Source organism: Microtus ochrogaster, chromosome 19 (assembly GCF_000317375.1).
Source record: "Microtus ochrogaster isolate Prairie Vole_2 chromosome 19, MicOch1.0, whole genome shotgun sequence".
Lineage (NCBI taxonomy): Eukaryota > Metazoa > Chordata > Mammalia > Rodentia > Cricetidae > Microtus > Microtus ochrogaster.
The window spans coordinates 22,939,925-22,963,242 of NC_022021.1; the positions used below are offsets into that span (position 1 = coordinate 22,939,925).

Sequence of the window (23,318 nt, forward strand, 5' to 3'; positions counted from 1 at the left end):
TATTAAGTCATTTAAGAAAGAAACTGGGGCCCAGGGAAGGCAGAAGGCCCCCCGAGAGCAGCCAGGGCCCCTCAGGCCCATTGACGGATGAGTGCCACTATGATAAACAAGTCTGTGATTGAGAAAGAGAGAAAAAATGAGAGGTAGAACTGGAGACAGGGACAGGATGGCATTGGCAGCTGGAGTCAAGATAGCAGTGGCAGCTGGAGACAGACAGGATAGCAGTGACAGCTGGAAACAGACAGGATAGCAGTGACAGCTGGAGACAGACAGGATAGCAGTGACAGCTGGAGACAGACAGGATGGCACTGGCAACTGGAGACAGGGTGGCAGTGACAGCTGGAGACAGGATAGCAGTGACACCTGGAGACAGGATGGCAGTGGCAGGTGAAAAAGAGGGCTGAGGTCTGCATGTTGTCATTGAATAATAAAGTCAGCTATACATCTGACAAACAGTATCTAGAATATGCAAAGAAAAACCTGCATATCAAGAAAACAACATAAAAAATGGGGCATGGAACTAAACAGAGAAGTCTCCAAAAAGGAGATACAAGATGCAAATTCAAACTGCATTGAGATTTTATCTTACCCCAAATAGCATGGCAAAGATTTTTTTTTTAAGGGAGAACAAATATTGGCGGATGTTGAGAAAAGGAAACACTTATCCACTGCTGGTGGGAGTGAAACCTGAGGCAGATACTACTGAAATCAGCATAAGCGATCAAAATGCTAGAAATGTATCTACTATATACTACTATTGGACACAGACCCAAGAGATGATATCCTACTGAAAAGGCACTTGTTCATCCATGTTCACTGCGCTCTGTTCACAATAGCCAGGAAAGGAAAGTAGCCTACATGTCCATCAACTGATGGGTGGATAGTGGAAATATGATGCACTTTCACAGTAGAATATTAAAGGTAAGTAGTTGGAACTGGAAAACTAATTCATCCTGAATTAGTGTGGTGGTCTGAATGAGATGTCTTCCATAGTCTAGATCATTTAAATACTTGGTCCCCAGTTGGTGGCATTTTTGAGGGAGGTATAGGTGGTGTGGTCTTGCTGGAGGTAGTATGTCACTGGAAGCAAGCTTTGAAGTTTAAAAGCCTTGTGCCATTTCCAGTGTTTTCTGCTTCTGGTTCAAGACGTAAGCTCACAGATGTTCCTACTTGCATTTCTACCTGTAGCCATTCTTCCCACCACAATGGCGATAGACTCTTGTCCCTCTGGAACTCTGAAAGCCCAAATAAACACTTCCTTCTTGCCATAAGCTATCTTGGTCATTGTGTTTTACAGCAATAGAAAAGTAGCAAAGTTCAGTAACCCAGATTCAGACAGACAAACAATTCAAATGCTTGTCACATGTGGATGCTATCTTTGAGTCTTCAGACATGTGTGTTTCATTTCTTTTGAGGTTAGGAAATTAGGAATGGGTCATGAGAGGGGGAGAAAGTTTTTAAAGCAGGGGCAATAGAATACACTGACATAAAGAGGAAACGGGGAATATGGGAACAGGAAATACTAAAAGGGGACAGGAATGAGAGGGCAATGTAGAAAAAGGAATATGGGAAGGGATAGCTAATGCTAAAGACCTTTTTTAAAAGCCATATAGAAACCTACTACCGTAGAAATTTCCTAAAATATGTACATATACATACACAAAGAGTCTGAGTAACCCTATAATAGGAGTATAAGACCCCAACTAGACACCACACACTATCCTAATACAAGGAATGTGTTGCCTCTGTTGTTGAGTTGCTGGCCAGTGAGATTCAATAAACCCAAAAATATAACAGGGTACTGCTATTTCTCTTTCTAGAACTTGCCAGTAAGGTCCTACTGCTAAAGATACCATATACTTGATCATAGACCATGGAGAAATCAAGCTTGTACTGTCCTAGAATGTCCACTGATGTTGATTAGCTTTCCTAGTGCTGGAAGGTGCTACACATAGTAACAGAAGAGTAATGCAACCATTAACCTCACCCAGCTGCAAACTCAATGAGCTATAACAGTAACTCTCCTGGAAAAACGTGCCCACAGGTGCAATAATGACATGAACATCTTGAAAGTAACCAATTACTTTCCAGTTAAATTAAGACCTGCTCCATGAAATGGTATCAGCACCTGGTACCATTACTGTGGGCAAGAATGTGTGACTAGATAGTCATAGGTCTGAGGAAAGAACTGGCTATTCTCATTCTGCTAAAAGGACACAGTATTAAAAATGACTCCTGGTGACTGATTGCTATATACATAGGTCAGTGAATTTCTCAACTCTCATTAGAGAAACTTCTTTTTGTAGTAGATGGCAATTAAAAACAGAGATTCACAAGTAGTAACAAGTAGAGAAAAAGAAACTGTGGAGTACTCATCCCTAATCGGGACATAAAAATCATACCCTTCCCCACAAGGCTCCTGGGTGTTTGTCGGAGAAGGGGACAAAAAGATCATAAGAGTCCAGAAATAGTGGATAACCAGAGGAAAAGTGTTTTCTGGACATGCTCTGGCAGTTGAATATGTGAACTCATAAATGATTGTGACAGTATGCACACCTGTGCAAGTTCAAGCTAAACAAAATTCCAACATATGGGGGTGGCTGGGCACAAAGTCCTACCCAAGCTAAAGGTCTGTTGGCATTTGGTGGCTTCAGGGAGTAGAGGAGTCAGTTTTCTTTAAGGGTGTGATTCTGGGTAGGGCAACCACAATTTAGGACAGGCTGATACCCTAGAGTATTTGCACAATAGAAATTGGACTTGGGGACAGATATCAGAGGAGTTGAAAATTGGGGTGAATATGGTCTAAACACATTGTGTGAAACTCTTAAAGGATTAATAAAACTAGTTTTTAAAAAGATTATCCTGTGATGAGTACCCAAAAAGGGAGCCGAATGTGGTCATTCACCAAAAACTCTGCTAGGTGATCCATATGTTCTGAAACTAGAGAGGTCATTTCATTTCAGACATGTTATGGATGAAACACAAGACTAAGATTTAGAAACAAGAGTTAGCTGGCTTCATCATGAACTCACATGAGTCATGTAACATCTCTGAACTACTTTGTATTTTTACTTGTAGTGTTTGGATAGACATAATTTCACTGCCTTCCTTATCAAATGAATCATCAAGTAGGCCATGAGGAATAATTTAGAAATACTAAATGGCCAATGCAGGTAAAATCAGAATAGCATAGAAAAGATGTAAAACCCAGAGAAATACTCTAGATTCAAATGAGTCTCTCCAGGCGTGGTGGCCTGGTAGTGCTGAGACAACTGGAGGAGGCAAAAGGGAAAATGTAGGGGGAAAAAAAGGAAGTTGAAGACTTTGCCAAAGAATAGTTGCCTGCTTAGGCCTAGGTTAGAGGCTAGTTCAGCTGAGGGCATAGAACCTGGCAGATAACCCAGGTCTGCCACTGACCACATACACTCCTTATGTGAGTTAAAAATAATTGTCTCTTTCCCAAGACTCTTTGATTCTACCCATCAGAAGATTTACTTTGTTAAACTATTCCCTGGGATGTACCTGAGAAATCATAATAAATACAAAAGATCTACAGACTGGCAAATCCTAAGGTGAGACATACACTATGGTTTTGTCTTGGAATACCCTAAATATTGATTACTCCAACTCAGGAGTATTTATGTGCTTATTGATGATCAGTATACAGTCATTTTAAAACATTTTTATGTTGAGATTGAGCATTTTAGAATTTTGTACTTTAGGTTATATTTTACTAACTCTAAATAAACAAGATTGATGTCAAGGAAGGACTTCACATGCATAGGTCAAAGTCAATAGTATGCATGTGTGTTTGTGTGTGTGTGTGTGTGTGTGTGTGTGTGAGTATACACACTCATTATTCTGTAAACAAATCAGCTATTCATAGCTAGAGTCCAAAGCAATTAAATTATCCGTCTCAGTGGGACTCTTTTCTCCAGCCAAACACCATGGGTTAAACAGTAGGTTTAACTAAGCATAGTTGTATTTCCAGCATTACGGAGGCTGAGACAGAAGGATCAAGAGTTGAAGGCCAGCCTGAGCTACATAGCAAATAGAGCCTATCTCAGAAAAAAAAAATGAACTTAAGAAGTGAAATTATCCCAAAGGTTTGGTGAGCAAGATCAGATTCAGTTGTTTGTCCAAGACAGACCTTGCTTGAATCCATTTCTTAGATAATTGTTGCCTTCTGAAATAACTAGTAATGGGTTACCTTTTAGTAGCTTGATACTCGGATGAGAGATGTAAGTATATAACTGAATTTCTATATGTTGCATTTAGTCAGCCATCTGGTAGAATCATTATTAGTTCCTTTTATAGGAGAGAAAGCTAAAGCCTGAAGAAGTGAGGCAATTTAACCCACAGTGCTTAAAGAGTTGGTGTTTCCAGCCACTCTCTTGGAATCTGAACCAACTAATTTCACTCAGTAACTGATTTCAGCGTCAGTTGTCCTGGATGCGGGGGTAACTGATTGGGCTGGGAGTCATAGTCTGCTTGTAAACCAGACAAGACTTTAGTCTGAAGCTCTAAAGCTTAACTTAGCATTGCAGGACACAATATTGGAGCCAAATTCATGGGCCATCTTTATTTCTTGGTTGAAGTTTATCACTTACCACCGTGAACACCTAAGTCTTTGGAGCAGGCAAATCCAGAACCATAATTTGAGTAGTAGTCTAGCCAATAACTTCATTTCTACATATGAAAGCCAAGTGAATAATAACATATGCAAATTCTAATTTTAAAACTGAGAAAAACTATTTTAAAATTAAAATAATTCACTTCATTTTGCAATAATTGAATAAACTTTCTTCTAAGTAAAACCCTAGTATTTCAATCCTGACCCGCGCCCTCTGCCATGGCTACTGATCTCTCCATGATCCATTATGCCATGGCTACTAATCTCTCCATTGTCCGCGACTGAACTCTCCATGATCCTCTAAAGGAAAACAGTGAGCTTCCTCAACCAGTATACATGGACAAAGATTAAGGAATAAAATGACTTTTTTTCTTTTCTCTGTTTGTAACTTGATGAAAATTGTACTCTCATCAAACTCATGAATTAACTCTAGAGTAGGGTTTGAAGTCCTTCTCCCTCGTTTAGACAAAGTGAATGAGCAATTAGAATCAAGGAAACCACTATAGACTCATAAATCCTAGAGACGTAAGGACTGGAGGTGGGAGAGGGACCCCGCTGACATCACAGATCTCTCCTAGGTCACAATGCTCTTGAACTACCCTTGGAAAGGCTTCAGGAGTGTGAGGGATGCAGTTTGGATGCAGTCAGGATGCCTTAGAATTTTGGCTTTTTAAGAAGGAAAGCATATGTCTGTTCCCTTTGAAAGATAAAAAGCAAGTCAACAAAAGTCCTAATAATATAGCGGGGAATCAGCTTTATGACTTCAGGTATTTACCCATGGACAGTGCCTCAAAATTTTACATTTCTCATATTTCCCTTACATTTCTTACTTTATACAAACAAAGTAAAAAAAATTCAAAGACCCTCAGCTCTTCTCTTTGGGCACAATAGGATGTATCTCCAATATTTTAGGACATTTGACCTCAGTGACATTCCTGGATGCTTTTTAGAAGCACCTGTGGGGATGTGTTCTGCTCACCAGCGGCAGATGTGGAGCTGGCAGGGGCAGGACCTGGGGGAAGCAGAGGGAAAAGGCACGTGTCAAGCACTTTGGAAGCTTCTCTTGACGTTTGGCCACCTTTACAGAAACTAGTTTCAATTTTTAAAATGACATCAATGCAAAAATTTACTTGCCGTAGTTCCTGATTGGATTCTACATTCTGGTTGCTTAGATACAGATGTAAACAAAAGTGCCTCCTTGCCTGCGGAAGAACAGCCAGAGCCACCTGATGGCCCCCTTCCTGGCTCGGCCAGAGACCAAGAGAAGAAAGCAAGTACTTTGAAACATTTGTATTAAGAATGGGGTAGTTGGTTCTGCTCCTCCGAAGCTCGGGGTTGTGCAGAGTTTGGAGGAATCCCAGAAGCATAGCTTTCCTTTGTGTTTGCTTGGTTCTCGTTTGCTCTGTCTTGATAAAGTGGCTGAGCACAGCAAGGCTGCCTTGAAAACAGATGATCTCAGCTTGTAAATATATTAACGGGATTGATTTTTAATATGGGGCTAAATTTTTAAATTTAGTGATCATTTATTATGATAAAGATTCTTTAAGAAAAAGAATAGTTATATACAAGGTTCCCTTTTCAGTACTTCTCATATTTTCCATTAACGACAGAGGCCATACAAAGCAAGTTGTGCATTTGGTTTGGTGGTTCTAAAAACATCTGAGCAGTGTATACAGTCTCTTCTTAGAAAACAGGTACCAGAAAGTCAGAATGTCCTCAAGCACTGGCTTTGAGTTTCTCTTTAGTTTGGTGATTGTTTAACCTCAATTTACTCTTACATAACATAAGGCTAGTTCGACCTTCCTTTTGCCATGGGGTTTTGATGAACTACTTAAATAAAGCATTAGCAAGCAAAACAAACTTAGTGTATAATACAGTTATTATCACATGACCCATTACTTCTCAATCCTCAAGTTCCTTATATAAAATGAGTCATCTTAAATTAGTCATTTAAAGGAAATTTTGTCATATATGATGAACAAACAATGTTACTGATCTAATAGAGATATTAGAAAAATGAAATTATAATATATATGAAAAGATTCTATAGTATAAGAATTATCCTATTTTAAAATGTTTTTGTGAGCAGATGAAAACTGACACATGTGAAAAATCCCATAATAATAATTTGTGAAGTAATTTTTACATATAATCCCATCTTAGCCTCTAAGTATATCCCCAAGGTAGAAGGGGTGAGAATACCCTAGTAATTCATTCTCTGTGGACACATTCATTCCACAAATGTTTGCACAGCATGATTAGTTGACAAATGCATAAGGCAAATACCAGCCAGTTGATAAGGAAGTACTAAGCCCAGACGTTCCACGGAGAGGTGAAAAGGCAATATCTGGCCTGAAGTATTAAGTTCAGGACCCACAGCTTTTACAGTAAGAATGTGCAGTGAGAAGCGGTGTTAGGCCAACATCTGTTCAGGTCCTCTGGGGATGGAAGATGGTATCCAGAACACAAACACATGAGTATCCAGTAAGGCTTCTCTCGGGCAGCAGTTCTCAGCCTTCCTAACGCTGCGACCTCTTAACACGGTTCCCCATGTTGTAGGGATCATTTGTGGAATGAATGTGTCCACAGAGAATGAATTACTAGGGTATTCTCACCCCTTCTACCTTGGGGATATACTTAGAGGCTAAGATGGGATTATATGTAAAAATTACTTCACAAATTATTATTATGGGATTTTTCACATGTGTCAGTCATAAAATTATTTCATTACTACTTCATAACTGTAATTTTGCTACTGTTATGAATTGTAATATAAATACCTAACATGCAGGATATCTGATATGGAACCCCAAGGATTTGAGACCCACAAGTTGAGAACCAATGCTGAAGGGTAAGCCCAGGCATATCCAACCTTTTGCAAACTCTACTCCACAATATGCCCGGGGCCAATGCACTGTCCCAAAGTTCACTGCCCTCATCCTGACCACTTGGGAGCCTGTTTCAACAGCCTCTTGCCAGCTAGACTGGGTCAAGCCAGCACGGCCATTGTCAACTTCCTGGATAATAGAGTTGCTTGGTTTTCAAATTTTGTTCAGAGGAGATGTATTTGCAGGTGAGTGTCTTGGCCCTTAGAATTTTAATGGAATCAACTATTTCTTGGTTGATTCCATTAAAACTTCTTTAAAAACTAATTTCTGAACAAAAATTTTAGTGTTTAATCCCATTGTCTTAATTGGGGTTTCCATTGCTGAGAAGAGACATCACAGTCACGGTAACTCTGACAAAGGCAATGGTTTGATTGGGTCTAGCTTAGAGTTGCAGAGCTTTAGCCCATTATCAACAAGGTGGGACTTGGTGGCAGGCAGACATGGTATTGGAGAAAGAGCTGGGTGCTCTACATCTTAATCCACAGGCAGCAGGAGTCTGTGTCCACACTGGCTGTATCTTGAGCATGAGACCTCAAAGCCCTCCCCTACAGTGACACACTTCCTCCAAAAAGGCCACATCTGCTAATAGTGCCTGTCCCTATGGAGGCCATTTTCTTTCAAACTGCCACACCTATCACTCTACTAGGCAATGATATAACCCTCCCCCCCAAAAAAATCCAACAAATTTATCTTGTTCAATGTGTTAACTTGGAATACAAGTTACATTCCCTCCCTTGAATCCAATTCAGTGATTGGCTATGAAAATTAGAGTAAAACTTGCTTTGCTTTTAAGCTTTTAAAAAGACTTTGGTTGTCTTCAGTATATGGAAATAGTGAATGTATTTTGCATCTTTTGTCTCATAGGAATGTTACCAAATTATCAACCTTTATGGAAAAAGTACCTTCTAGAAGTAGCAAAATAGTGAATTTAAGTGTTCATACAGCTAACTTGTTGCATGCTACTAAATTAACATACAGTTGTTCTGTGCTTTTATTTCTCATCTGTAATCTGACATCTAGGGTTTTTTAGAATATAAAAGTACTTGGATTGGCTAGCTTTCTAGTTTGGGGCTGTTTTGAAAATAGCTGATTCCCTAGGAAATGACTCTGTCAGGAATAAATAGCTGTCACTGGACTTCATTCAAAACTCAGCCAATAAACATTGGGGTTTCCATTTAGAAGCTTTCATCTTGGACTGATGTATGGCTCTAACTTCTAAAAAGCTTTTCCTGATGTGTTACTAAAGCCATGAAACAAGGTCTTTAGGAGTGTCCCAGGGCTTAACTTCAGTCTTAGTCACCAACAACACAAACGGCATATGTACGGCGCTATATGTTTTGTTTAAAATAAAAGCATTGATTTAAGTACAAGATGGATAAAGAGTAGGCCACCTAAGCATCACATGATGCATTTTGAATCTCTCACTTCTGTTTTAGGTGAGATTATCTCCAGCCAAAATGTCAACCAAGAACTCTACAGATCTAGTTGAATATGTTGACAAGTAAGTATAAAAACTAATAGTTCCAACTATTTACTGCATTCAATGGCTCAGTAGAGGTTAGAGTCGCTGAATGAATAGTTCTCTGCTTCCACCTCAGGCCTCATTTTCTCTAGATAGATGTTACTGCCTTTTCTTTAGGCAACTTCAATAAATTCCTGTAGATTTGTGGTGAAAATAATACAACTGGGGCAAGTTAACACATAATACAACATAATATATAGATAACTATAACTTTAAAATTAAACCAAGTGGGTCTGTTGACATTATAATAAAAACCCAGGGAAAGTTGAGACACATTAATAATCAGAAAAAATCTGACTGTGAAAAACCAAATTCCTCTACATTTCTACACTTACAGTGCTGTACTTGGAGTCCATTTGGGGTGGTCCACAGGCGTGGGACCTTGGTGTCACAGCTCTGGTAATTAGAGCACAGTATTGGTAGAGTCATATAGCACAAAGATCCCAGAACTCTAGTTTTTAAGGGTGGGTTTGGGATGTGATGCATATGTTTGGAGCTGTCTTCTGCTCAGCACACAAAGGGATGTTATCTGCACTCCTATTGATAACTTCAAAGCAGTTGGGATTTGGTCTTAGTCCTCCCACTGTTGCTGTCAACCCTGCATTTGGGGAATTTAGTTCTTTCTTTTCAATTGCAAAACAAGGTTGGACTAGAAGTTCCTGGTGTCTTCTACAGCTTTAAAAATCATTCTGATTCTATAATACACATCCTATCCACAGAAAATATGCAACCAAACAAATGAGTCAATGTGAAGAAAAACCATAAAGAGTAGGCTCATTTTGAAAGTAATCTTTGACAATGAAAATGATGACATTCTAAATTCTGCCTTTTATTGCAATAGTTATAGCTAAGAATTTCCCTGTCCTCAGCCAAATGAATTTGTTCATTTCAGCAATCACTTCTTCTCTTGCTTTCCTTCTACAATTGCTTACATGGGTTTGGATTAAATTTACAGGAGCAGGGGAGGATCAAATCATGAGAAATGATTTTTCATTTAAAACTACCATTTACTGACTGAGCTGTTTAGCCCAGTTGGGCAGTGGTGGCGCATGCCTTTAATCCCAGCACTCAGGAGGCAGAGACAGGTGGATTTCTATGAGTTCTAAGCCAGCCTAGTCTAAAAAGTCAGTTCCAGGACAGGCTCCAAAGCTTCAGAGAAACCCTGTCTCGAGAAACTAAATAAATAAATTGAAAATAAAAATGTACTACTTAGATAAATAATTTTTCCTGAGTTAGGAACAATGAATGTAGACTGCCCAATACTGATGATGAAGGACATATTAATTAACTTTAAGCATCTTAGGAGAAGGGAGAAATGTTTCCACCTGTCTGCACAGGACAAATGGAAATTAGAAATCATTTCTCTGACCTATTAAGAAAATTCCAGTTTGGAGCCGGAATGATCTACATTCCAGAGGACAAAAGAATAAATTCCTAAAGAATGATAATGAACCTTAAAGTTTAGAACATTACCTTGGATTTCAGCCCAATAAAAAGTGAACTACATTGTTTATGTATTATTTTATATGCATATGTGTGTGGACATGTGTGCACACCTGAGCATATCCCTTGGGAGCTGGTTCTGATTTTGCCTGTGGGAGTCAGGCCGTCAGGCTTGGCAGCAAGCACTTTGTTTGCTCAGCTATCTCATGCAGTTGGATTTCAGCAAAACGAAGTGAAGACAAAGTTTGACAGGCCCCAGGATCCATTTCCCCCTCAGTTACACCCAAATCCCATCTCCCAAGGCCTAAGCATTGTGTCATTTTATTCACCGTTCAAGATGCTTAGATATACTGTGCTATTCACTTTGGTTCTCTCAGGTTGCAGCCCCAAAATGCAGGGGCTCTGTGCTAAGTATTTTCTTTCTTGGCCAACAAACCTCTCCGTCGACACAAAAATCCCAATCAAACCAAATCAAAAGATGCCCATGTTTAATAGATGACAATACTTCTGGGTGGACCTAGGAAAACATGGAGAGGGTAAGAGAGAGAAGGAAAGACCATGGGTAACCTGGAGAGCACGTGTTCATTCTCTCTCTGGGGGGTGTTTAAATACCCTGTAGGAGTGGTCTTGACCTTCCCTGGGGAGGGCTCACAATTTGGCAGGCTTTCTTGAACTCCTGAGGAGGATCAACATTTGGTGGGCTTTCTTGGAGATGGAGTTTGGACTGAGGCAACTTCCAGGGGAGGGAGCTTATGCCAGGAGCTAGGTGAAGCCCCAGCTAAATATTCCAGACTTTTTGTATAAAGGGATGCCAGGGAGCTGAGGTGTTGCTTCCAACCAAACATTCCCAACTTTCTTTGGATAAGGGGCACCATCTCAAGTCTGGCTACTTCCTGCAGGCATGGGGAGAAGTGGGAGAGGGGAGAGCTGGGAGTTGTTGGGCTCATGCTCAGTGAGTGGTGTGGCTGGAGCAGCATCTTGTTTACTGTTATCCTGGTGTCCTCTGGCAGCTGTTTCTTAAGGGAGATGAGACGGCAGATGACTAAGAGAAAAAATATATTGTTATTATTGGACCTATGAATGGGGTTAGCCATGGGAAGTCACTAACTGCTAGAAAGAATGGGACGGAGAAGTGCCCTGGTTGTACAGATGAGGCTCGGATGTATAAGTGGAACACAATAGCAGATACAACCAGATTTTAGTTGGTAGGTGTCCTTCATCCAGGAGAGTTAGTACCAATGGTGAAGTACCAGGAGCTGGTGCAGGTGTTGGTGTTGTCTGGAGAGAGCTTTGTAAGTTGGTCTTGGCCCAGACAGCAGGGGTGACCTGTAAATTAGGCTTGAAAATGGGTGGAGATAGATAGGATCTGGAGACTGTTAGCTTTTACCAGACCTGATTTTTGATACAGCAGCAGAACTTTTTCCCAGGAATCTGTAGGTATCTGTAAGACAACTGGAACAGATTTACATCTTGGTGTCATAGCAAAGGGCTATTACTTTAGGTTAAAAGGTATGAACATTTTAGAAAACAATTAAAGGGAACTGGGAACTCTGGATCTTTTAGGATACATCTGAAACCTGTTAGTCCTGGACTATGAAGCCTGTTAAAGAGGCATACCCATCTGTATTTTAGCAGAAAACTTAAGTACCTTAAGTCATCAAATGCCATTAGACAGATCTATGGGGGATAAATGAGCAGAAATGAGACAGCTTGTTTAGCTACACAGGAATTCCCACGTCTCTCTGTAATCTTTGGTGAACACCAGACTTAGAAAGTAATGCTTGCCATTATCTACTGAGTACAAGAGGCCCAAAGATTTTTCTGTGTGTGTGGAGCGGGGAGATTTAGTCTACTTGTCTTGGCAGGGTGAGAAGATCGTTTCCCTAGGTGTAGCATCCAGGAAGTTGAAGAGGTGGAAGGCCGCTTTTTGCTGTGTGGGTGGCTTTGCCATACCCAAAGGCAAGGCTCAAGGCAGAAGGTCTTTTGTAACCATGCATCTTCTTGGAGGAGCTATAGGATGCTGCAGGAGCTGGAGTGTCTCAGTGTTAGAAGCTCTTTTGTTAGATGCCATACTCTCAGACCTGTGAAGGCACTTGAGAATTGGGTACCATTAAGTGTTATATTTAAACTAGACATATAAGTTAAATTTAGACATCTGTTCTATCCAATTAGTTACAGCTTACCAATGCTAGTAAGTGTAAGAAGATTAAAAGAAATATTTTAATAAGTCAAGGAATGCAAGCACAGCACACATGGGTACTCTTGCACAAAATGGTGGTGAGGTCAAAATGGAGGTTACCCACGTTTGTGTTTTTCCAGAGCTGTTGTAATCTGGAGTTATAAGTTTTACAGATCTCAAAACATGCACACATACACACAGACATAAAACAAGCATACTGTGGAAACAATCACACATACTCACACAGACATAAAACAAGCAGACTGTAGCCACATTGTTTTAACAGACAGACAAATAAAACCCTTTTAGGAACCTGTGTCAGCTGACCAACTTAAAACTCCTGGTGGAGGCAGGCGGCAGAAGCCAGAGAAGCACAGAGGTGGACCCATCAAGGGCCAGATTAGCAGACGCTGCAAGAGGGAACAGAAACAAAGGACAGAATAGCTATGCAGTTTTAGAGTGGAGGGACAGGGGGAAGCGATCCAGATCCATTGTAGAATTGTAGAGAATGAACAGCTAGAGAAAGCCGGGAGGGGAGTGGGAAATGGAAGTGGGGGCGGGAGCACACATCTAGAAACCATGGGCTTTTGGAGCCTGGTTTGTTTTTATGTTAGATGGATTTTTGTAAAAGGCAGCCCAAGGACGTTTGGAGATCTGGCTCTGAACCACAAGAGTCCTTTAGAAGTCTATGCCAACTCTCGGGACTCAAGCCTGTCACAATGTGTCCGCTGGGACAGGGCTCCTGAGTCGGGACTCAAGCCTGTCACAATGTGTCCACTGGGACAGGGCTCCTGAGTCGGGACTCAAGCCTGTCACAATGTGTCCACTGGGACAGGGCTCCTGAGTCGGGACTCAAGCCTGTCACAATGTGTCCACTGGGACAGGGCTCCTGAGTCGGGACTCAAGCCTGCCACAATGTGTCCACTGGGACAGGGCTCCTGAGTCAGAAACGGGGTTGTGAGAGATGAATGGAAGATGTCTCTACCCACTCAGTCCCACCTCAACCAGACCTGCCTCACCGCTTGTGTCGGACACGTGGCAAAACCGTGACTCCAACAGGACAGCCAAAGATTGACAAACATAAACAAATACAAATGGGCCCCTGGGCCCTAGCGGCACGTACTAAAGAAAGGAAACTCACCCAGTTGAAGCCGCTCTTAGCCCTGAGGCAGAGAGCACAGGTGAGAAGGACATTTTTCCAACACGTGGCCCTGGGACAATGGGATAAAAAGGCCCTCGCCCGCCCCCCATGGGACCTCCAAATGTTAAATATTTTCTTTCTTGGCCAACAAACCTTTCGGCCAATGCAAATAATCCTAATCAAACCAAATTAAAAGACTCCCATGTTTAATAGATGACAATACTCCTGGGTGGCCCAGGAAAACATGAGAGACAAGGATAACCTGGAGACCCTGGGTTCATTCTCTGGAGGGTGTCACGCCCCACCTCGGCCAACAAGGAATGACGCGACCACCGGAGCTCTTCTTGCAGCAGTTTTCAGGGCTTTATTCACAGCAATCTGTCTCCTTCTCTCTCTCTCTCTCTCTCTCTCTCTCTCTCTCTCTCTCTCTTAAACCTCTCCCAGCCCTTAAGTAGGCATGAGCTGCCAATCCCGGATTGCCAGGTGGGCACTGCCCATAGGCCCACCCATATGCAAGCAGCTGATGATCATTGCGTGATCAGGCATAAGTCAGACTTTAGCCATAGGAGTTGATTATACATCTCCATCAGGTGTGACACCACGCAGCTCGCTACAGGGGGGCAGTTTAAATAGCCTGTGGGAGTGGTCTTGACCTTCCATGGGGAGGGGTTACCACTAGGCAGGCTTTCTTGACCCTCCCTGGGGAGGGGTCACCATTTGGCAGACTTTCCCGGAGGTGGAGTTTGGACTGGGGCAACTCCCAGGGGAGGGAGATTGTGCCAGGAGCTGGGTGAAGGCCCCAGATAAATACTCTGTAACTGTGCTTTTTAGTAACCCAGCAGTAGTCAAGCATGCTCTATTGAACACCAACTTTTGATGAACTGTAGCTGACAGTTATAATGGAGAGTAAGGCAGGTTGACAGGGGACTGACTTGTGTGAGCTGTACTTTCAAAAGGGCTTATGGGGTGCTGACTAGCAGAAAAACAACATGACATCCAGACATTGCCACTATTACTGCAGAAATTTCAGTTGACATATTTAATAAAAAAATGAATATTTTTTTTCTTTAAACAACTAAATCACCAATTGGCAACAGTGTACTGGAAGGCAAAGGGGGCAATTAGGCAAGAGAAGGTTGTTTTTTTTTTTTTTAGCATGTTGATTTTAATTAAGCTTAAAAGCACAATAGATAATGTGAACATATATACATGTATTGAGGTCTCAAGAGAAGGTTGTTAAACACTCATTAAACCACCTGAGTAGACTTACTCAGCTTCAAGGATTCGTCCTCACAAGCATATATCAATATTTCCAAGGGTAATATTCAGAAAAAGTAATACTAAGACCCTAAAGCAAACCTGAGTAACAAAAGAGATCATGCTATCCTACAGACGAGTTTAGCTTAGAGATATGCATACTGAAGAGGCTGGGACTGACTGTGTTCATGGAACCTTTGCTGGCCTTTCGCTTTGGAAAAAGACACACACATTATCAATATTTGTTAAATGTTAGGTCATAGTAAATGATCCATAAGCAAGGCAGCAGAATTATTGCTAGTTTCTATAGAACAATGGTGTTGGTGGCACCATATTAAAGGTGGTAAATAGTTCTTATGTTCATTTTTTGTTTATTCAAAGTGAGCAGACACACTTACTTTATGACAGTGTGCACATGCTCACCTAAGTTTGATGAACTGAAAAGCATCAAAGTCTTGTTTCTTACTACTTTTCTCCAGCTGGTAGAAGGAACACTGATGGAGTCCTGGACTTCCATCATGAACTCTCAAGTCCACAGCAGGCTGTGACTGAGGAAGAAAGCCCCTCTTCACTTCTCTGGTTAAGTTCTGCCTTCTGTAAGAAGGTGGTGCTCCATATGATCAGCGATGAGTTCCTGAGGCTTCTCAGTTCTGCCCATGATTTTTCGTCCACATATTCTGATGTAATAGAGTGGGTGGTTAAGATTTTAGAGCACTCACTATCCTCTCGCAGAATTTAATTGTGAATGGAAAACAAATTGTGCTGGTGAATCTCTTATGTTTATTTAACTGCCTTTTCTGAAAGGGGAGAATTTTTTTCTGACCTTGGAATCAAATGGCTTCCTCAGGTCCCTTCTAATCCTTCTGAAGTGGTTATCACTCACTCATGAATTTATGGAGCACGCAGTACATACGAGCACTGGGCTAGGCACTGCAAAGTCACCAGTGAAAAAAAATAAGACAAAGATTTTCACCTCAGCTAACTTCCATCCCAGAGAAGGGAGAGGTCAAAATATCTTAGTAAGCCTGTCAGGATAATTCTCGCTACCAGGTTGTAGCATGGACAAAGTTTGTTGATCAGGAATTCAGAGGACATGGACCTGTGCAAAGACAAAGTTTGTCAATCAGGAATTCAGAGGGCATGAGGACAGTTGGAGAAAGAAGAAGTATAAGCAAATTTCTAAGACTTCAGATAGATTGAATCTCTAGTCTGTCTTGCCTAAGGGGAAAACTCTAAGTTTCCTGAATGAAAAGGGGGCCTAAGAGGCCAAGTTGTTTCACACTGAGCAATAGCCAGGCCAGCTTGCAGTCACTGCACATTTCAGCACCCTTCGTGGGTACACTTTGGGCAGACAGGTCTCGCTGCTAGTCAAATGGAACATAAGACTGACATAGAGAAAACTTTCAGTGTATCAAATGGATGAGACAAGAAAGGATTATGGAAGTCTTCTTGTGAAAATGTGGCATTCAGGGTCTGAGGACAGCCATTGCCAGGTCTTAGGTCAGTGACAGGCATTCTTTTATGGCATGCTTCACTATTGGCTACTGAGTGATGGAGACATATCCCACATCATGACACATAAGAATGGAAGGTGAGGCTCTGCAGCTAAGCTCTGGATGGGGCAGATCAGACTGGGCTGTCACCAACCACAAAAGTCTTTGGTTTTCTGTAATCTGCCCACATTACCTTTGCCCATTATGGGAAAGCTGCTGGGGATGAGTTGGCAGAGTCACGGGCACCTTGTGCTACTTACAAAGACCCCAAAATCCACCAGAGCACAGATACCCAGGAAAAACACAGTCATCTCTACCTCAGAAGGGTCTAAGAAATGACTAATGAAAGACCCACTGGAACATGGGCACAGTCAGACTCAGTTCTCTGGAGGGAGACAGTGGGCTTCAGCAAGAAGAGAACCAAGCAGAAAAACTGAGCGAAACTCCACGGTGTAGGAAGCAAGTTACACACTCGTGAGCAAGAAGGTAAACATGCCTGCCTCTCTGAGGTAGGTGTAGCAGCATCAGGAACATTTCTTCCCTCCCACAGTGAGGGAGGAAAAAGCGGGAAGCAGGCCAAGCTCCTCAGATGAGACACTGGAAACTTCAGAGTCTCTGTCTCCTGAGTTGGGAAAAATTGGTGACAAGTCATTGTGGAGATGAAACAAAATGAAAATACGGCCCTATAGTGATATGCTAGCTCTAAGGACTATATAGAAATAAGAGGACATTAATTAAACTGTGCTAGGACCTCCCCTCCAACAACTTACCACCTATGCTAATTCCCAGGACGGCTGTGACCACCACCCTTCTGTTGTTGCTGAACAGAAGTGTATATCTCACAATCTTGGGAGGTATAAGTCCAAACACAGAGACTGCAGATTCAGTGCCTCTACGGGCTTGAGGCAGAGCTGGCCCTTGGGGGTGGGCACTCAGGGCAGAACTGTTGCCTGACTTTCCATAGGCTTCTGGTAATAGCTGGCTGCCCTTGGCACTTCCTGGCTTACAGATGTTTCACTTCAACCTCTCCTCATTTTGCCTGGACCCTTCACAAAGCCATTTTTATGTAAGGACACTAGCCATAGTGGCTTAAGGCCACTGATACTCCAATGTGACCCCATCTTAGCGATATTCATGATGAACTAACTTCCAAATAAGGTCACCTTCTGATATGACGGATATTAAGACATCAACATATCTTTGTGTTGGCCGCAATTCAGTTCATTGTACCAGTCAAAAATTTTAAGAATTTGAGTTCAAGTCTTGCAATTCCACATACAATTTTTTTTAACTGAAGTCACATAGACATATGTTATTTATACACACATACATGGAGAGACAGACAGAGGGAAGAAGGGGGGAAAGGAGAGGGAGGGGGAGGGGAGAGAGAGCATGTTTTCACGGAAAATGTCTTGATGGGGTCACCAAATATCCTCGCCCACTCGCATCTTGGGGCTCACATTTATTTGTATGTGCACCCAGATGCCCTCCTGTTCCATCCATGTCAGGGTTTCCCTAAGAAGCTTTACCCTTCTAACATCTCCACAAGGAAGAAGCCAGGCATGGCATTCATTTCGCAATTCTCTTAAAACCTCACTGACCATGAGGCCTTCATGCCCTAGAGTCCACAGCTCTTCCTGAAGGCACACAACTGTCTCTCTAGCCTCTTCTTAGATGCGCCACTGTGTGGAGCTGTCACTATTGGAATGGTCCCCATGCAGGCTCCGTGCTAGCAACCCCTCAGTCCTGGTCATCTTTCTGGACTCTTTGCCCCAAACATGAATTGCCTCTGTCCCCCTCAGAGAATTCAGACTTACGCCAACCTCAGCAACACAGGCTTGCTTCCACAACCAGCAAAGTCCATCTGCCAGGTCAGTTATAGACAAACAATGGAGAAACTATTAAATATAGCTCTTTCTTATTCATCATCCCCACATGCTAACAGAATCATTCTTGTGACCCACCAGAATACTTGCTACAGTTTACTTTATATTTCCTTACAGTACTGTGTGCACTCATAAGGCCTTAACGTTGATCATGTGAAACCGTAGAGAATCTTCTCGGTATGGCCTCTTATGTTCGGAAGAGGGCTGAAGTTTTCCCGTTTTTGTCTCTGGCTTTTACAGGTTTCCAAAATGGTTATCAGAAGCTCCTAAGTAAATTTAGTGCTGTCTTCACAGGAACAGACTAGGCAGCAAAGCGAGAGGCTCATGTACCAGCGGCTTTGCCAGGCACAGCACAGCTGGTGTAAGTCACACCAGCTGAGAGAGGCAGAACTCAGGCTGGGGAAAATCTGTTGGGATTCAGCTACAGTCAGTCAGCAATGTCTGTCTGTGTGCAAAGATGCCTGCGGTGGCCTGGGGGAGAGCTTTCTCCTGGGGCTAGCTACTCCATCAGGATTTGTCTGAAATACTCAGTCACGTCTTCCCTTACCAGGAGAAATGTAAAGCAAGATCCCATTAGTAAGAGCTAGTTTGTTTGTTTGTTTGTGTGTGTGTGTTTATAAAACCAGGGTAGCCACAGCCTGGTTTTGGTCTTGGGTTACATCCCCTTTGATTTGACTAATAGTACTCAATAATAGAAATAACTCGATGATTTGAAGAATATTACAGTCAGGAATTTACATTACACAGATTCATAGGTTTGTTCTTCCAGTTACTACTGAAGAGAAACAAGTGACGAAAGAATCTTCCTTACAGCAATGGGCAATTGGCAGGGGAAGGAAGGCCTTTGTCGTCAGAGAGTCATGTGAGGAGAACTAACGAAGCATTGGGTGTGGCTTCGGGGAGCATCATTAGCAAGCATGATAATTATGCTCTAGTAACAGAAAGCCGTAGGCAAGACAAGCTTTGCAGATACCTCTCTAGATGGAAAATGACTTTAAAAGAAGCCTTAAAGTCCACAGGATAACACTATAGGCCAGCATGTGTACAAGTCCTCGGTGTCTCTGCAGTGTAAGCAAATGCATTTGCATGGTGGTCTGTGCTGCCTCAGCAGAGGTTTCAGTCATGTGCCGTATGGAATAGAAACACGGGGCTGAAGAGATGGCTCAGCGGGTGGTTAAGAGCACTGGAGGTCCTGAGTTCAACTCCCAGCAACCACATGGTGTCTCACAACCATCTATAGTGGGATCTGATGCCCTCTTCTGGCATAAAGTTACACATGCAAAAAGAGCTCTTCAATGTATAAAATAAATTTAAAAAAAAAGACTAGAAATACAACTGAGCCAGCTATGACACCAGCGCTGTTCCACTAGTCCCTGCTGGGACAGATCTGCTTCTGTATTCCCATTCTAAGAACGGTCTTGACCTTAGCTTAGAGCATCCCAGGGCGGGACACACACACACACACACACACAATACAATGGGTCCCTTGTAGGAATGACTGCAGCGCGACTGCATGGTATTGGTTGGTCTACAGACATTTTTCTCGCTCTAACCAAACAGCCAAGCAGGCCTGAAGGCCCTGTTTGAAGAGCCGGCAACTGCAGCCCTTGGTCTCGAAGTGGTGGCTCTTGCTTCCTTACTCGCCGAGATGCTTGAGTGTCTGCAGAGCTTGGGAGGTCAAGTTTCACACTTCAGCAATTTATTGTATACCCTGCCTTCCCTCATCCATGGGCCACACTACCAGTCTCAAACAAAACTCTGGTGTTTGGTCTTCAGAGTACATTTGAATCACGTAAGTGCTTTCCTTACCCACACATCCTAGCTCTCCTGACCCATTCCAAGATTATGATTTAATAGGTCTACGGTAAAGCCAACAAATCTGAATTTAATTGATGGAGGAAGGTCATTGGTTAATTAATAAAGAAACTGCTTGGCCCTTATGGTTAGAACATAGGTGGGTGGAGTAAACAGAACAGAATGCTGGGAAGAAGAAGAAGTGAGGTAAGACGCCTCAGACAGATGCCATTTCCTCTCCTTTCTGGGGCAGATGCCATGAAGCTCTGACCCAGGATGGACGTAGGCTAGAATCTTCCCGGTAAGCGCACCTTGGGGTACTACACACATGAATAGAAATGGTAATCAAGATGTAAGAATTAGCCAATAAGAAGCTAGAGCTAATGGACCAGGCAGTGTTTAAATTAATACAATTTGTGTGTTGTTATTTTGGGGCATAAGCTAGCCAGGCAGCCAGGAGCCGGGCTGTGGGAAGAGGCCCGCAGCTCCTTCAACATTAATAACTTCCCTGTCCTCCCATATCACTAATTCAAATGCCTTTATGAGAAATACTGAATTACACTTAGTCACAAAGTAGGCGATTTAGAAAATACTGAATAACTGCTATATATTTATTGGTAAATCTTTAAATATAGGGGCTTACAAGGCAGTTTGACAGGCAAAAGAACCTACCAGCAACCCTGAGCACCTTAACTGGATCCCAGGATCTTCTCCTGTGCCGCAGCTGCTATACACTCACCACCCCCACACACTGAATTAATCATAATGTCATTTTTCTTTTTTTTTTTTTTTTTTTTTTTTTTTTTGATTTTTCGAGACAGGGTTTCTCTGTAGCTTTGGAGCCTGTCCTGGAACTCCCTTTGTAAATCAGGCTGGCCTCGAACTCACAGAGATCCACCTGCCTCTGCCTCCCGAGTGCTGGGATTACAGGCATGCGCCACCACCGCCCGGCTTCATAATGTCATTTTGAAGCCACTAAATAAGACACATTGTTTTTACCTGCACATAATAGAAACCCCCAAGCAAAGGTGACTTAAATATAAAGATACTGATTAGCATAGATAACAACAATAATGAAAAAATCTAGAGTTTGGTTAATTTAGTGGCTTAACAAATTTGTACGGCAGCCAGAATTTTATGTCCTTTTTTTTTTACATTCCTTTTGTTTCATGTTCACAAGATCAATTCAACAGTTCCCTGAACCACATAGCATGACAACATCCAGCAGAGAAGGATGCCCTCCTCTTTTTTCAAGGCTGAGATACCTAAGCTAGTCTCCTCTTGCATCTCCTTTTCTGGAGTTGCTTCACATGTTTCTATCTAAAGCACGCACATCTCGGGCTAAACCATGAGGCCAGCATAGAGGATGCAAGGGACAGGAAAGTGAGCCAAATCAGGCAGAAGTTTGCCATGGCCATTAGGAATATATGAATGTAATCAACAGTGTCTGCCACAATGAAAACACACAAGAAAACATCTTAAAATGGGGGAGGGATAGTATCTGTCTAAAACCAAAAACTAGAGGTCCCCTTTATTGGCAGTCTAGACTATAGACCACAAAGAAACATTAGCTCAGAGAAACTAATGGACAAATTTACAAATCTCATCACCATCAGCAGGGCCTGGTAGCCTCTTCTACTCAGCCTGTGAGTCACACCCCTAATTGAGAACTATATATATATGTGTGTGTGTGTGTGTGTGTATGTATACATACATACACACACACACACACACACACACACACACACACACACACACATATATATTCATTCCACTTGGCAATGTTCCAGGAGAACACTTGGAGTCAAACGAGCAGTATGCTCTCTGCCTAATCAAAGCCCTGAGCACAGCACCGTTGTCATCATCCTCTTCCTTATTCTCTTCCTCCTCTTCTTTCTTGCATTACAAAATGCACAGAGGAAGGAATAGCGCTGACTGGTCTGAGGCTGTTTCATTTTGCCCCAAAAAGCAAACTTAAGTCCTGAGGTTGCAATGACCTGCAACTTTATAGTCATTTTTTACTGAGCCTAAAGAGAACAGGGAAATTAGTCAACTATAATCACTTGACCTCCTAGTATGTGCTATGCACTCTTCTGGGTGCTAAGGATACTGTGGGAAATAAAAGGTCTTACTGTAGGGACGGAGGACAGAAAAGTAAATGAAGTGTCTAGAGAGACAGCTTGTGCTTGCAGAGGACCTCTGCTCAATTCTGAGCACCCTTTGACGGTCAGCAGGCACTACATACACATGGGGCACAGACATACATGCAGGAAAAATATCCATACATATAAAATAAAAATAAATAAATCTTTGTTTTAAAAGAAAGAAAATCAGTCCAAAGAAGTAAGTAAGAACAAGTTTATATACTCAAAAGTCTGTGGAAAAGATGATCTGGCTGTTATGACAGTAACTGAGCCGGAGGGGAAACTGGTGTTAAGACTGGGTGATGGCCAGGAGGCAGCTGTGAAATAACTGTAGGGAGAACAACTGCAACAGGAGAATCTGCAAGTGTCAAGGCTCCCAGCAAAAGAGCTGCTTGGTGTCAGAGATGAAGGCAGGAAAATCCAGTGGGAAATGAGCTAGAATCTTTTCTCAGGTCAGATAAGACACAAGAGAGAGGGGGGAAGTCGGTAAGTGCTGTCGTTCTAGGGCTTGGGAAGATGGATTGCAAGAACCAGAGCTCAGATTCCTAGCACCCATGCAATGTGAAAGCCAGTGCTGGTGGCTGCAACCCCAGAGTGGGGACACACAGCTCCAGGGAGTAGAGTAGAAGAAGTACAGTCGATGGGACTGGATGAGATCCCCAGGCTCTCATGTTCCAGCACACGGACTGGACATCATGATTAGAAATAGAGACAGTTTATTAAGAAAGAGAAAATGACATCCCCAGCTGTAGACGTGCCTGGTAAATTCTGACTGATCCTTTGCGGGTTGTTTCTATGCCATCTGCCTTCTCTGTGTGTCACAGACCTGCTGTTTGTTACAGAGAGTCCTGGAGAGGAAGTGTTTCCAGATGTCTCATCCAGTTATCTTAAGTCTCTCCCACACCGTGAGCCCAGAGACGCCAAGATGTGGACAGAGC

General features: G+C 42.4%; 1 protein-coding gene across 1 annotated transcript in view; it reads left to right on the top strand.

Moving 5' to 3' along the window:
* The first annotated feature begins 3,160 nt into the window (after positions 1–3,160).
* Positions 3,161–23,318, top strand: part of Fam81b (family with sequence similarity 81 member B) — a 75,955-nt gene continuing 55,797 nt past the window's right edge. Inside the window, exons 1-3 of the mRNA XM_013349651.1 lie at positions 3,161–3,173; positions 5,806–5,903; positions 8,958–9,022. Of these exons, the coding sequence (XP_013205105.1) occupies positions 3,161–3,173; positions 5,806–5,903; positions 8,958–9,022 (176 nt within the window). The remainder of the gene's footprint in view (positions 3,174–5,805; positions 5,904–8,957; positions 9,023–23,318) is intronic.